The 16103-nt window shown below is 41.4% G+C and overlaps 1 protein-coding gene across 5 annotated transcripts in view; it reads left to right on the forward strand.

The window, feature by feature from the left end:
* cica (capicua transcriptional repressor a) overlaps nt 1-15716 on the forward strand; it is a 51698-nt gene extending 35982 nt beyond the window's left edge. For 4 of the 5 annotated variants that reach the window (XM_049601698.1, XM_049601696.1, XM_049601700.1 and 1 more), the window contains exons 14-22: nt 1842-2002; nt 3584-3827; nt 4414-4720; nt 5529-5710; nt 7078-7220; nt 9140-9291; nt 10437-10571; nt 10657-10785; nt 12415-15716. In XM_049601698.1, the coding sequence (XP_049457655.1) occupies nt 1842-2002; nt 3584-3827; nt 4414-4720; nt 5529-5710; nt 7078-7220; nt 9140-9291; nt 10437-10571; nt 10657-10785; nt 12415-12665 (1704 nt within the window). In that variant the 3' untranslated portion in view covers nt 12666-15716. The remainder of the gene's footprint in view (nt 1-1841; nt 2003-3583; nt 3828-4413; nt 4721-5528; nt 5711-7077; nt 7221-9139; nt 9292-10436; nt 10572-10656; nt 10786-12414) is intronic. The other variant, XM_049601699.1, reaches the window with a different exon arrangement.
* The last annotated feature ends 387 nt before the right edge of the window (nt 15717-16103 follow it).

The following is a 16103-nucleotide window of genomic DNA, read 5'->3' on the forward strand; positions in this document are numbered from 1 at the left end:
TGACAAGTGGTTAAATCTACAACAACATCAGCAGCATTAAAACTAGACGAGACAACACATGACACATGATGCAACACATGTTCCAGATGGGAACAAAGTGGATTACAGCCGGTCACTTGCTTTCTGCTTGTGTTTTTCTGCTCTGTGCTGCAGTCTTTATCCATTTTTGATTGTTCTGATTTCAACTAAAACATTTTTAAATAATTCTCTCTGAGTCCAGAAAAGTACCTTCACACACTTTGATGAAAACTGCTGTGCAGTGCCGAAAGTTAAGTGATGAGGCAGAAAATAAATTCATTGTAGAGTAATCATTTAAGTCATTTATTAAGGAAAATACAAAATATTGATGATTTGTTGCTTCTCTCTTTTTGATATAATCCTAAATCAAATATTTTTGGGTTTTGAACTATTAGTCAGATTTAAAAAAAAAAAACAACAACAAAAAAAAAACAATTTAATAAAGATCTCTTGAGCTTGAGGAACTTTTTCAGTTCAGTTGGTTTTTCTAGTTTGACTGTTTTTCCCTCATTAACTTAAAGTTGCTGTATGCGACATTCAGTGCATTAATCAGTCCCTTCAGGATTTTGCAGCTTTTCTGTTGTGGCCTAAAATGCTTGATTTCAGAGCAGCTGTAAAAATATTGCAATGCATGTTGGGATGTTTTAAATGTTTTTTTGCAACAAAATTGCAGGAGTAAGTGAAATTTGCAAAAATAGTTACAATTTGTTTGTGTGTAATTTAGTTAAAATTCAAGAGAACTTATTTCAATGACAATAAACTACAGTGGCACTGTTTTAAGTGATTTATACTACACTACCACTAACTTTGATTCTTTCAATACATGCAATAGATTTGGATGTAACAGCCTCTGTCATGGTGATTTATCTCATCTGTTGTCCTTGTGTTTCAGTGATTTGGGTGTGTTTTGCAGCAAAAAGTGTTTGTCAGTCAGTGTTGTTTGTGTTCCACCACAACCCTGCCTGTGGTGCAAAACCCTCAACCCCCACTTGCGTGCGCAACACCAAGGCATAGCCTTGCACGTTCTTTAGTGTAATTTTTTGTGGGGATTGAACAAAATTGCACTGTCACGCAGAATTACCAGGAATTGCCTGAATTTGTGTTAATTGCATTTGCAACATCCTGGAGGGGCTGATTAATAAAGCAGCAAAACACTATTTGCTATGTAAAGCTATAGATGAGTAATGGTATCTTGTGCAGAAGATGAAGTCACGTTCCCTCTGCATGTGTTGTTATCTGAGCTTCTCTGTTCTTTGTTTTAGCAGACAGTTCAGCCATGCCTGCATGTTACTGTGTGTTAGTCTGTATGTGTGTATGCCACTGGCTAGCTAGTCTGTCCCGACAGACAGTGATGGCCGAACAGCATAATCGTGGAAATGTAGCGCTTACTTTTGGTGCACCCTCAGGTTAACACTGTTGACTGTCAGCACTTTTTGCTAGCCGCAGGCTCAGCGACTTTCATGTTGAGAGCTGAGTGCAGGCAATCCCAGCTCAGACTCTGAGTCATAGATTTGCTGTTGCATTCAGCTCCTTAATGATTATTCAATTAACCAAACCAGTGAAATGAAATGAGATTGCAATTGAAAGTAATTGTAACTGTAGCCCTGCTGCTGTGCAGCATTTCATTCAGAAGGTGCCACTTACTTTAACAAAGAGCAAGAATTGTTCAGAGGACTATAAAACCACATCTGACGTTTATAAGTTTGTCTCACTGGATAACAAATAAAAGATTAAATATCAGATGTGCGTTCACTGAAAAGAGTTTATGTTTAGATTAGTTGATGAGAAAATCCTTTTGTTTATGTTTTCCTCTCCTCCCAAAGATCATCCAGATCGCTCCCATGCCTGTGGTCCAGACTAACGTTCACCCTGGCGGCGCAGCAGCAGTGCATGCTGGGAGCCCCTTTCCTGTTTCCGTGGCAACAGTGATGGCTCCCGGTGCCGCGCCCCCACAGACGGTTCTTCTGACCTCTCCACCCACCAGGTCGCTAACTCTTGAAAGACAGCAACATATACCCGCTTTTATCTTCCTCAGTTACTGCTTCAACTTGTCAGATATAAAGATACTGTCAGATTTCGATTTTAGACGGGTCATAAAGTTAATTATACTTTTTGTGCAGTAAATGGGGCGATGTGAACTATGGTACTAGCTGTAAAAACTGTGAAGTTTAGACGGTAAAAGAAAATATAGCTACATTTGGTTGCAAACTTGCAAAAGTGAAATTTAGGGGGCGTCGGTGGCTTAGTGGTAGAGCAGGTGCCCCCTGCACAAGGCTGTTGCCGCAGCGGCCTGGGTTCAACTCCAGCCTGTGGCCCTTTGCTGCATGTCTCTCTCTCTCTCTCTCTCTCTCTCCCCCTTCACTGTCCTGTCAATTAAAGGCAAAAAATGCCCTAAAAATATCTTTTAAAAAAAGTGAAATTTAGGTGGTTTTCATTCAAGCTGAAATTATACATTGGCAGAAAATTAATCAGCAGCGGTTTCTATAATTGTTTAAGTTGTTTTTAAACAAAAATGTCCAAAATTTAATGGTTCCATCTTTGCTGTATTTGCTTTGTTTGTTTGTTTGTTTTCTGTGACAATAAATTGAATATTTTTAGGTTTGGATTGTTGGTTGAACAAGACAGGCAACCTGAAGCCAGCTTGTGCTTTGGAAAATTGTGATAGATATATTACTTTATTTTCTGATACTTTTCAGGGACATAATTGGCAGAATGATCAATCATAAAGAATAACTGGTAGTCAATCATAAAAAATGGACTAAATTAAAATAAAAATGTATAGAAAATGTCTTTTGTATAAGTGTTAGTCAATTTGGTCAAATTTGTCAACATAAGCATTGGGAGGGGGCGGCACGGTGGTGTGGTGGTTAGCACCCTCGCCTCACAGCAAGAGGGCTGCCGGCTCGATCCCAGGCGTGGGAGCCCCCCCGTGCAGAGCCTGCATGCTCTCCCCGTGTCAGCGTGGGCTCTCTCCGGGCACCCCGGCTTCCTCCCAGAGTCCAAAGACATGCAGATTGGGGACTAGGTTAATTGATAACCCTAAATTGTCCATAGGTGTGAATGTGAGCGTGAATGGTTGTTTGTCTCTATGTGTCAGCCCTGCAATAGTCTGGCGACCTGTCCAGGGTGTACCCAGCCTCTTGCCCGATGTAGCTGGGATAGGCTCCAGCCCCCCTGCGACCCCCAAGAGGATGAAGCAGTTAGAAGATGAATGAATGAATGAATGAAGCATTGGGAGGCGCTGGAGCATATGTTTATTATATTATTTATTGGGACATGGGATGTGTACATGTCTCTGAGTCAACTGCCTGTTTGTTTGTAATACTTATTCTAAGCTTCTTAAATCTTGCCCCCAACAAACACCTCCCATATAATATAAAAAATACTCAAACTAATAATTAAACTAATAACATCTAAACTAAAATTAAACATTGTTAAACATTAAAACGCAGTTGAAACGATTAAACTCACTCTGGAAACCAACTGAAACTAAACTACACTTAAAACAATAATGAAAAACTGATGAAAAATTTAAAACTATAATAACTCTCTTTTCCCCTGTCAGGATCACCTATGTTCAGTCCGGCCCAGGTGTTACCACAGCAACACCCCAACAGGCCACGCCTGCTCCAGGCCCTGCATATCTCCCATCATCCCTGGCAACCCTGGGCTTCACCGCCATCGCCCCAGCCGGGCAAACCCTGGTTCAGCCGATCGTCGGTCAACCGCCACTGTTGGCTCCAGCTCCGCCCCTGAGCTGTCAGTCACAGACGCCTCCAGGTCAGGCATCGGGAGTCGCTGGTCGTCAGGTAAAGAGGAACAGTGAACTGTATAGTATTAATACTGCAGTGTAAAGGTGTGTGGTCATTAAGAGAATTAGTTTGGAAAACACAGCTGGGTTGACTTACAGCGCAAATATTAGTTGACTTTTTGTAACAAAAGTGAACCAATATTTTCTCTGGGTGTGAAAAATCAACTAAATTTCACTCATACTTTTCGCACTGCTTCAGCTCACCTTCTCATCACGTGTTCACTATTTTCAACAGCTGTTTCACCTCCTATCCTTCTTCTTCTTCTTCTTCTTCTTGCTCTTACAACCAAACATAGATGACACCCTGTGGTGGAATGTAACTAAGTAAATTTACTCAAGTATTGTACTTAAGTGGATCATGCTGCATTATAAGTACTTTTATTTTAAATAAAGTTTTGAATGTATGACTTTAACTTGTGACAGAGTATTTTACTCTTCTCTTTACTGTTGTTCTTTTGCTAAATGTCTGATAACTTTTTTCCACCACTGGTCAAACTAAGAAAGCCAGATCAGCTTTTCGACTGAAAATAACACACAAAGTCTCTTCTTTACTGACGTGTCTGCGTTGTTATCTCCTCTATCAGGTACTAACTGCCATCTACCCTGCACCAACTGTTGCTCTGCCCACTGGCATGGTCTCTGTTGCAACAATACCACCCGCAGTGGCAGCCCCGGCCCAGGATGTGATGAGCCCTTCCTCTCCGTTGGCGACAGGGGTGCAGGGTTCAGTGGGGATGACCCCCCAGCCTAATGTGGCAGAGGAGGTGGAGCTGAAGGCGGAGGTGAAGAGGGAGAGCTTTCCAGATGGTCCGACTGAGGACGGAGGACAGGGGTTGTCGAGCTCTGCCTCCAGCTCCTCCTTGGTCACCTGTCCGATTAATGTCACAGCAGGTAACGCTCTACTGGTTTTGTCTGGTTTGGTTTTAAATTTTAGGTGTTGCTGTCAAGTTTATCTTCGTTATCATTTCGTCTAGCGTGAAGCCTTAAAATGCCTTTTTGTCTCAACATCTAAAATCAAATAATGACATCAACATGAACCCTACAGGCAGACTTTCTTGAATACGATTGGTCTTCACTTTGAATTGTTAGATTGAAAACTTGGTGTTGCCCAATTATCAGATATTTTCTAACTTTTCTCTTTCTATCTAATTCATAAAAATAGGCCTTGTTGTATAATTAGTCTGTTTTTCAGTGAATGTTTCCATATTAACATCTTGTAGTGAAACTGATCCTGCAGGATTAAGATTGATGCTGTAAGATGAGTGCAAACATTTAATCATGGGAATAATGACACTTGTTACAAAAGAATTCTTAGCACATTTATTTCCAAACAGTTGCATAAGGAGAGAGACAAGCAGAAAACAGCTTGAAGAAAAACTCCCGAACACTGTCTAACTAGCAAAAATAACGATTTTAATCCTGTAAATTAGACGGTGTGGGAGAGTTTTTCTATGATTAATGACACCTGTGAAAGGCACACCTGGTGAGGTGTGAGAGGGAGCAGAACACTTTTCCGAACACTAATTAAGAAAGCACACAGCCAAATTATTGAACAAGTTGTGTCTTGCTCGAAGTCGGGTTTTGGTGATTTTTTGAAGTCACCACAGTTGCAGTGTGAATCTTTTAAACAAATGAGATAAAAGAGGTTTAGATACAGTGTTGTAACATGAAAGTTCGAAATGATCTTAATCTGTTGCAGTCAAAAAAGAGGAGGACATCGGTGTGTACATCAAGGAAGAGAACCTCAGAGATGGACACAGCAGAGAGAGACGCAGCGACATGGACAGAGAGCAGGGCAGAGGAATGAAGGAGACCAGTGACAAAAAAGGAGGCAGAGAGACAGACAGAGAGGACCACAGCATGGGTGACAGCAGCAAAGAGGTGAGAAGATATATCGATATCAGCTCCATTCATTCAGTCGTTTGTTGCATCGGATCACACATTTCCTAAAGCTTCGGTTAAAGATCTTCACAGGCCTATTCAGGTAGTTTTAGGTTCGACTTTTTTTCATCCTCTTCTCTAAAAACTTCTCTGGGAAAGTCAGAGAATATCTGAAAGTTTTACCGGAGTACACCACAATGCATTTTATTACTGACATCAGCAGTTTTTCTCTACAGAAAAGTAGACTGTTCAGTCCTTTAGAACTTTTCTGAGCTGGAAACAATATTAAAGGTGACAAAACAAACACCTCTTCACACCCTAAAAAAACGAAAGCATCTTGTAAGAAAAAAATGTCGAAATAATTGAATCAAAAAATCCACGCGAGAAACTTTGGGCCCTATCTTAAACCAGCGCAAAGCAGCACACAGCACAGCGCCGCAGCTGTCATTGCTGTTTCAGACTGACACAGTTATCATTTCCACAGCTACATTGTGTAAGTAGCAGATGCACTTGCAGCCATCTGTGCACCCATGGGCGTGTATGTCTTAAAATGAGGTGTTGTCAGGCGCATTGTTGGCATGTTGTTATTTCAAGGCAGCAGAAAGCAAGTGCACCATTAACCAAGAAAAACCTGGTAAGAATGGCACAGTGTCGTTCTGCTATTTAAAGGACGCATTATTCAGATGGTAAAATGCTCCTCCATAGGCAGTATACAACTCATGTACACTTTGCTTCGAACACACAGAGACTTGCAGATGGGTTGCAGGTGGGTGAAATAATACATCATTAATGAGTAAAATATGAATCACATTTTAGAAAATGTGAACATAGGAGAGCACAGCCGCAGAGCTGCTGTCTGGCTCCACATTAAGAGAGATGCTATGAACATTTTCACACAAGGAGCACTGTAACTTCACTGATTATTTCAGATGCTAAAAGTTCAGTTCTGTTTCCTCTGTCACTTAAATGTCCCACGATATTTGCTGCGGTGACATTACTGCTCTTACTGCATTATTGTCAGCAGAAAACCGCTCGCTTTTCCAATTTGCCATATAAATAGCAGTGCGCTAGGTGCAGGTGGCTTTTAAAGGGAGTGGGCGATGACACTCTAATTGGTTTAATTCATGTTAAGCCCAAAACACACCTATGTGTAATTAAGGGACTAAATGTAACCCCCTTGCCTCTTAGTTTGCACCCGGATTATGTGTCACACAATAAGCAAAAGTTGAGCAAACCTTAAATACTACTAAATAGACCATTTGAATAGGGCCGTTTGACTCTGACATTGACTGCAGAAACATTAAGGAAAGTTGTGCGACCCCTGTTTCACCACTCTCTATCTTTGATCTCTCGCGCTCTCTTCCCAGGCTGGACCTCGCACCCCTCCTCCTCCATCCTCAGGTTTGGACCCCCCTCCCCCTCCTCCTGCAGAAAGAGAGCCCCCCACTTCCTCAAAGAAGACCAAGTTCAGACCCCCACCGCTCAAAAAGACCCCTGATTCTCTTGAAAAGTAAGTGGGACAGTATTGGCACTAGAGCGGCATGAATCATTAGCTGAGGGAAACTTCACATTAGTTCTTCCATCTTGTATTTTTAGTTCCTCTCAAGCTGTTGATTGAATGCCTAAAATCTCTCTTGATCAAAATTACGTATTAAGAAGCTTTTTTCTATGAAAACAATCCCCTCATGCTTTAAAATGGCTTAGATGCAACTCTACAACTTTTGCGGCATGTGCTATGCGCAGATGGATGAATATGCAAATAAGCCTCACTCCTCAGGCTGCTCACCTTTGACTCTGCTCAACAAACACACAAACTCGTAAATGCTATTAGATTACATGAGCCCGAGGGGGCTTTCACATCACCAAGTACATGTGACTCCAAAGTCCTGTTCATTTGGTTAAGTGTGAACAATCTGCACGAGTGCACTTGAAAAGGTCGTCATGAGTTCATGTGTACTCAGGTACAGTACGCATCAGGTGTAAACACCAACTGGGCCAAAACATCATTTTGGACTGCTGTTAATTTAACACGACTACAAGGAGTTTTTAACGAGTTATGAAATTTAATACTGATGCCTCAGTTGGGGCAGTTGGAGCTCCAGTGGCAAGCAGAGAGTTCTGTGTCTCCTCCAGGAGCAGAGCTTCACCTCACTGCTCTGACGAGGTGCAGCAGTCCCAGGGGCACCAGTGTCTGTCTGCAGCACCTTTTTCTACATTGTAGCACAACAAAAAATGTCATGTAGATGGTGACACAAGTGTACTCGGGTACTAGGGAACAATATTATGAATGTGAAAGCTGAGTGGTAGGGTACAAAATCAATCGTACCTATTAGGAAAATGCCATTCAGCTCGACTAATATCAAACAGTTGTTACCAATCGCCCTGCGATGGTCTGGTGACCTGTCCAGGGTGTACCCCGCCTCTCGCCCAGTGTCAGCTGGGATAGGCTCCAGCCCCCCCAACAGGATAAGTGGTTACCGAAAATGAATGAATGAAGGAATGTTTCCAATCGCCAGCTCTGATAAGCTCAAGTGAAAATGAAACTTAACTTACAAAATACCGAAAGTAAGCATGGCTCTCCTCATTTTCGTTATGCTTATGATATGGAAAGCTTAACCCAGCAAGTTGACATGATTAGTTCCTCAGGTTTTGTTACGTAGCAAACCCTGGAAGTGAGAATCCATGTTTTTGAGACTGTCATTGGTACACTGCAGTTTCAAGGCGAAAATGCTCAGTCATGGCACTGACTGGTAATTTTGGTCATAATGTCTTGTAGCAAATAAAAACACCATAAAGGCTAAAAACTTGATTTTCACTGGAGGGGGTCTTTATTCAAACACATCTGAATGGTAGACAAAATGAGCTTTTATTAAAGTCCAGAGCCGTTCCTGCTGATCAGACTTAAGTTATGGCTTTGGTAGAATCAGTGCCAAAGCAAAATAAAACAAGTCTGTCTGGTCCTTCTGGCTCTCTGGTGGCTGTAAGACAATGTTCCTTCTATTTTAACAGTTTACGTGTCCTCAAGCTGAGAGAGCTCATGTAACAGTAGCTTATCTTCTGTAATTATAGCGTGAAGCAGCTTGAAGATGAGATGCAGCACCCTGGACAGGACTCCAATTGTCGACTTCATTTAACACTGATTTTCACACATTGTGGCATCAAGTTCTGTTTTTAGTCTGTGACCAAAATCTCCAACTTCATAAAATGATGGTGGAACTCTTTGTTTACCGAATGTGAGTGGGCAGAGTGCTCACCATTTCTATTCTTTATTTAGACAGTAGGAGAGTGGTGGGGGAAGCCACAGAAAAGAGAAAGCCCTGGCAGAACTCAGCCCTAAGGCATGAGAAATGTGCATCCGTCCCTTGATATTCTAACCACCTGCATTACTGGACTGAGGAGTGACACAACCACTGTGTTCTCTGTGTGCAGAGTCTTGTCGGAGACGTACTTTGAGGAACGCTTCGCTGAGCTTCCAGAGTTTAACCCAGAGGAGGTCCTCCCTTCGCCCACTCTGCAGAGTCTGGCCACCTCGCCAAGAGCCATCCTGGGGAGCTACCGCAGGAAGAGACGCAACTCCACTGGTGAGATGCAGAGAGAGAGAGATGCTGTCTTTGAAGCAAATAAGTAACTTTGAGCTGGGGTAGGCAGAAATCTGGAAAAGGCAAAGCAAAACACCCTCCTCCTGCAGCTCTCCTCTCTCTGCCTTTCCCTCCAGACGACCACGGGAATATGCACATGCTTTATACAGTAAACGTGTTTTCCACACATTTATTTATGCTGCATTTACATAGAATCAGAGAGACAGTAGACAGCAAACAAGATACCATTTTAGTGCATGAGAGCAGGACGGTAAAATTAGATGAGGCTGGCAGAGCATACTAATAACGGTACTACAGTCCAAAGTTAAAATATTTGAACTTTTTGCTGTCCTCTGTAATAGAATTTACGACCGAATGTTGCTTAGCTCCTTCACACAAGGTGAAAACATGGGCAATCTGGACAGTTACTGGACAATACTAGAAAAATTACATAAAATAATAAGTTTAAAAAAGACTATTGTAGCTCTCGCTATCGTTAGCTACAAAAATGTCACCTTGAAACTGCAACTGTGAGCCTTTAGCTCAAGTTAGCAGAACCCTTTCCCTTTCATTTGTTTATTGTCAGACTCTCTTGCAGACTCTTTTTTTTGATATGGTCATCTTCCTTTTTTGATTGCTTTGCAGTATAGGCATTTGTTTCCAATGCTGGAGTAGCAATTTTCTCTGCAGGATTCTCCACCATTGAATCAAGCTTTCACCGAAGTGACTTGCGTGCTCATCTGCATTTATAGAACAGCCAATAGGAACGTCCTCTCTCTGAATGACCTGTGACTTGCCAGACTCTCCCACCATGGACTATATTTTCTAAAGCCTAAAAACACAGCCAAGAGGAGGTGCAGAAAGAAGTCCAGTTTTCTCTTGAATACACTTGAGTACACTTGTATTACAATATGCTCAAACTTTATTATGGGATTTTTGCCAAATGAAGCCACAATCAAACTGCCTACTCCAGTTTTTAGCACCCTACCCTATTCCGATTCCTCTTTCTTTTCTCTTTCTTCTCCATCCTCATAACCCCATCCTCCACTCCTCTACCCTGTTCTCTCTTCTTACGTGCCCTTCTTGCTCTTCATGTTCCCCCTTTTCCTCCATACTCACCTTCCGTATCCTTCATGTCATGTATCCAGAGCTGGAGGTGACAGCAGAAGACCCCAGCTCCCCGAGGAGAAAGACCCGCCGTCTCTCCAGCTGCAGCTCGGAGCCCAACACCCCCAAGAGTGCCGCCAAGTGTGAGGGAGAAATCTTCACCTTCGACAGAGCAGGTACTACAGGTACATCAGGTGCAGCAGCTGGAAGAATCGCACCAAAAGGTGTATTGAAAGTGACACAGTATTAACCTCATTCAAGCAGGTATGGAAGGAGAGGATCTTCTTGGAGATTTGGACCGGGTCCCCTACTCGTCTCTGCGTAGAACTCTGGATCAGCGCCGCGCCCTGGTCATGCAGCTGTTTCAGGAACATGGATTCTTTCCCTCAGGTAAACCACCAGAAGATAGAACACAATGTAGTTTTTAGATCAGAAGGCATGTACCACCTTAATTTGGAGATTAGATCTACTGTCAGGGTGTCTGCTGGGAAATGTCTTACTATCTGGCAGCCTCTTTTTAGCCTTTATTGAGGATATGGAAGCGGACAGCGTAACAATGTGAATCATTTTTCTGTCATTTCAAGTTATTTTTGTTATTTATTGTTATCTATTTTCCCGTTATGTAAAAAGACCTTAATCTTTTGAAACAAACTCTCTCCAACTGAAAACTTTGCAGGTTGAAATCAGAGCACAGTATCACACAAATATGAGTGAAAAAATTACAGATTTGTGTGAGTTGTCAGAGTGACATTATCTATTCTCTTTTTTTCCCTCAGTTTACTTTGTCATTAAACTGAGGAACAACTGAATCAATCATCATTATGTCTATGTTATAAAAGCCTGTTTCTGACAATATGAAAAATAAAAAAAAGATTGTCTAAGTCATTATAATAAGACTGAGTTGGTATCTCACAATAATGAGAAACAATAGGAACTTGTCATCTTGAGATACAAACTCATTATTTTGAGATGCTGTTATAATATTGCCAGAGTGTCTCATTATTTTTTAAGAAACTAAGTCATTATGTTGAGATGTTGGCTCATTACTTTGAAAAAGCTTATTATTATTTTTGAGAGTGAATCATTATTTTGAGATGCAAAGTCCTTATTTTGAGAGAACATTTTTTTATTGTTTTGAGTTAAGTCATTATTCCAAGATACTAAGTCTTTATTTTGGAAAAGCTTATTCTTATTTTGAAATACTAAGGAATTAATTCAAGAAAGTTACTCATTATTTTTAGATAGTTTGTAATTATTTTGAGATGAGTCCTTATTTTAAGAAAACGCTCATTATTTTTGAGATGCCAACTCATTTTTGAAATACTCACTCACTGTTTTTAAGAATATTTCTCATTGTTTTGAGATACTAAGTCCTTATATTGAGAAAAGTCCTAATATTGAGAGAAAGTTTCTTATTATTTTTGAAATACTGAGCCATTATTTTGAAAAAGCTTATTATTATTTTGAGATACTAAGTCACTATTTTGAGAAAACTTCTTATTGTTTTTGAAATACAAAGTAATTAGTTAGAAATAAGTCATTATTTAGAGAGCAAGTGCTTTTATTGTTTTGAAACACTGAGTCATTATTTTGAGAAAGCTTATTATTTTGAAAAACTAAGGGATTAATTCAAGAAAGCAACTCATTATTTTTTCGAGAAACTTTCTCATTTTTTAAGATACTTTGTAATTATTTCAAGATGAGTCCTTAATGTAAGAAAAAGTTCCTCATTATTTTGAGATACTAACTCATTTTTAAAATACTAACCCACTATTTTTAAGAAAAATTCTCGTTTGACATACTAAGTCATTATCTTGAGAAAGTCTCTCATTATAATGATTGACAGTGGGGTGTTTTTGTTTTTTTTTTTGTTTTTTTAAACATCATTTAGGTGGAAATAATAAAGACAAAACCTACACATGCAATCAGTAGCAGTTGCAGCCTTAATTAGTTTATAACTGCTCTGTTTCCTTTATCCCTGTTTTCACTCCTCCCTCCTGTTTGTCTCATCCTCTCCAGCTCAGGCAACTGCTGCCTTCCAGGCACGCTACTCGGACACCTTCCCCACCAAGGTGTGTCTGCAGCTGAAGATCCGCGAGGTCCGCCAGAAGATCATGCAGACAGCCACGCCCGGAACCCTTGAGCCTGAAGCCAGCCCCGCTCCGTCACACAGCTCCTCTTTCAATCAATCAGCCCGGGAGGACGGAGGGGCGGAGCATCAAGGAGACAAAGGCCGGAGCCCTGAGGAGCCGAAAAGCGAAGGATCATAAGCTGGAGAGGATGACAAAGAGGAAAAATCAAGGAAAAGAAGAGAGAGAGGAGTGTGTCATCCCCGCAGAATGTTCTTGTATGTGTTGAACCAGTACTATGATGGGCTCCAGCAGGATCCGTTCTACTGGCACTAATTTCCACCAGACCTGGGCAGAAATACATTTGAATATAGTCAAACTACTCAAGGTGCGCTTGATTCATCTAATCAGACTTAATAAAAAAAAAAAAAAAAACCCTCAAGAGTGGATGCATCCATGCAAGTCCTGATGAGTCAAGTGTGTCTTGGAGTATTGTTTTCCCTTTTTATTTCCAAGTATTCAGAATATTTTCAGTTAACACTTCGCCCAGGTCTGCTCTCAGCACATTTGTACAGTAGTTTGTAGGTTGACACACAAACTCTGTGGTACACACTCTCTGGCGCACACACACACAAACCCTGGTGCATATGTAATCTCCAGCATGCACATGATCCCACATAAACACACATACGCACACGCGCACACACACACACACACACACACACACCCTTACCAAATCAGACTGTTACTCTTGGTTGGCAGTCCCCTGGAGCGGCCACCAAGGACCATGACACACAAAGGCACTTTGTCACTTATTGTGCAGATGCAGTTTGCTGTTGCCAGCCAGCCAGCCAGCCAGCCCTCAGATGCCATTGACTTGACCTCCTTCTCGCCCTTCCACTCCTCAGCACAGTGGTCGGGACACAAACACAACCCCAACGACCTCCACTGATATTCCACAGCCCCTCGATGCTGCAAGACAGACAGCACACACACACATATATACAGTACACGCACACACACACACACACACACACACACACACACACACACACACATAAGCAGTGCATGGACATGTCTGTGCAGTGTGAGCACTCGTACACAAACATAGTCAACCCTGGTCTGACCAAGCCATTGGCCTGCACAGTTTTTAGTGATTGTTGTGAGAAGAGAAACTGAAAGCATGACATCTATTCGCTCCTGGAAAACAAAAAGAAGGCAGGAGTTGGGATGTAGTGTGACCAATCTTTGCACCTTCAGTTATTGCCATTATGAAAGACTGAGTCCTCATTGGCGGGAGCTGATTATATATGTCTGTATGTCTGTTGGGGTCCCCACCCCGAAGCCTGTGTGAACAGGCACCGTAAAGAGATTATGTAAAGAGACTATTGGTTGTGAGGCTTTGAAGAATCAACGTTATGTTCGACACTGACCGGCTCCTGAGAGAGCGCAGAGAAAAGGCAGAAGAAGAACCTGGATGATGATCATTGGATGGAAGATTCATATTCCAACTATAGGAAGACAGATAATAATAATGAATAAGGACAACAACAACATGACAAGCTTACCAACAGAGAGAAAAAGTAGAATTTTAACCAAACTTCTCTGAATCTCCCCGTGGATATAATGTTGCTTTCTCTCGTTATCGTTGCCGTGGAAATAACCAGTTTTACCGTGGCCTGTTTTTCTCTTGTGGCTCTATTGTGTTTCTTCTCCAGCATAAAAAAAAAATCACAACAAAAAAAACAAAAAAACTCTGGACAAAGAAGGGGACAAAATCAGTCTGTGCCCCCCCACTTTTAATTGTACCTGGGGCGGATCTCTCCCGCACCCCGTCACCCCCCTTCCCTCCTCTTCGTTTTCTCACCAGACACAGAAGTGGGGGAGCAGGGGCGTTTGTCGTTTTGTAAAAACGTTGAAATCAGGTGTTTGCACAATTTGTGCGGCCCTTCTCGCCGCAAGTTAAATCAGGAAAGTATTGTTTTTAGAGATTGTTTTAGTAGAAAAAATAATAACCTTGTTCCGTATGTTATCAACCACCTTATTCCTCCCCTTGCTCTCCCTGCTTTTCCTCTCCTTTCAACCCATCTCTCCTCAGTCCTCCCCTCATTACCTCCCTCGACCCCCCTCAAGTGTTGTTAGAAAGTGCCCTTAAGCACTGGTCCCGGGTCAAGCGCTATGTAGCTCAGGATGGTTTTGGTTAGGGTTAGTTCAGGGAAAGCAGATCCTAGACCAGCCCTGGAGGGCAGTCTCTGGAGCCCTCCCCTCTTCCCTCTCTTCTCGACACTTTATCCTTTCCCGTCAAATGGTGCAATAGGACATTTATTTTTTTTTTGGAAATGGGTGGGTTATTTTGTTTTTGGGGGGAAGGCTCTGTGCCATAGATATTAAATCCAGTGCAGTCAGTCAGTGAGAGGAATGAGCTGTTGTGATACTGTCTTTAACTATGGTATAAAACAAAACAAAAAAGAATCACACAATTATTGTTATTGTTGAAGAGATAGAGAGTATAACTTACTAAAAGTCAAAGACAATTTTTGAATAGCACTTTTTGGCTCTTTGCTTCCTTGGTGAAGAGTGGGGGTAGTTATTATTATGGGTATCTCTTTTATTTCTCTGTATACAGTTGGATGTGTGAAAAAAAATATATATACCGGTATTTCCATATATGTGCATTTAGGTCTGTGTTTGGGTGTGTGTGTATGTTTTGGCACATGCAGGTAGTGTGTTAACACAACTAACCTCTTGTTCTTTCTCCACACAGCAACATTATCAATAGTATATTTTTCATTGTATTCTACATTCTATATTTACTCTAGAGACAGTATTTTTATAGTCACCATGACTATTTTGTCCGCCATCTTGACTGTTATCAAACCCAGTTGATTCAGGATATATATGAAATATATATTCAGGATATACAATATATAAATATATATATAAACACACACAGGTAATAGAGGACTGTCAATTCACATCTCTATGGGGTTAGGGCTGTAAAGTGTCCATCTGCATGCATGTGCAATCACATGCGGGCGTGCACACACCCACACAGACAAATGTGCATACACACACATGTATGCGTGTACACTGTATGATTGTGCTTAAAAATAAACTGTCCTTACTTTGGAGAAGGAATTTTAGGATGAGCGAGGTGAGTGTTATCTCATAAGCAGGCATGTTGACCATGTGCAATATTTCTAAACAACAACAAAAAAACTAAATATTGAAAATATTAAAGATCTAACACAATGTTGTATGTCCTTGAATTTATTTCACACTCTCTCACGTTTGTAAAGTTTTTATCAGTCCACAGGCAAAGGGTGCAAAGTTGACACAAATTAATCCTCACTTGAACAAATTTGGCTGTAGACAAATGAACAGGATCCACAGATGCAGCCACTGGGCAAGTCCCCCAAATCCCTTGAACACACAGCATGCACTTCTCCAGCTGCCCTCTATCAAGCATCTCAGTGTTAAGAGTGCTTATTGGATTAGAGTAGCCTTTCAGATTCAGGTCATATTGGGTGAGAGGTGGGTTGAGGTGAGGGGACCTTGTCAGAGAGCCTTCCTTATCTGCAAAAACACTCTGTGGGAAGCCTTAAGTTATGACAACCTGCCCAATTCAAACCAAACAAG

This window comes from Epinephelus fuscoguttatus, linkage group LG17 (assembly GCF_011397635.1).
Source record: "Epinephelus fuscoguttatus linkage group LG17, E.fuscoguttatus.final_Chr_v1".
Classification (NCBI taxonomy): Eukaryota; Metazoa; Chordata; class Actinopteri; order Perciformes; family Serranidae; genus Epinephelus; species Epinephelus fuscoguttatus.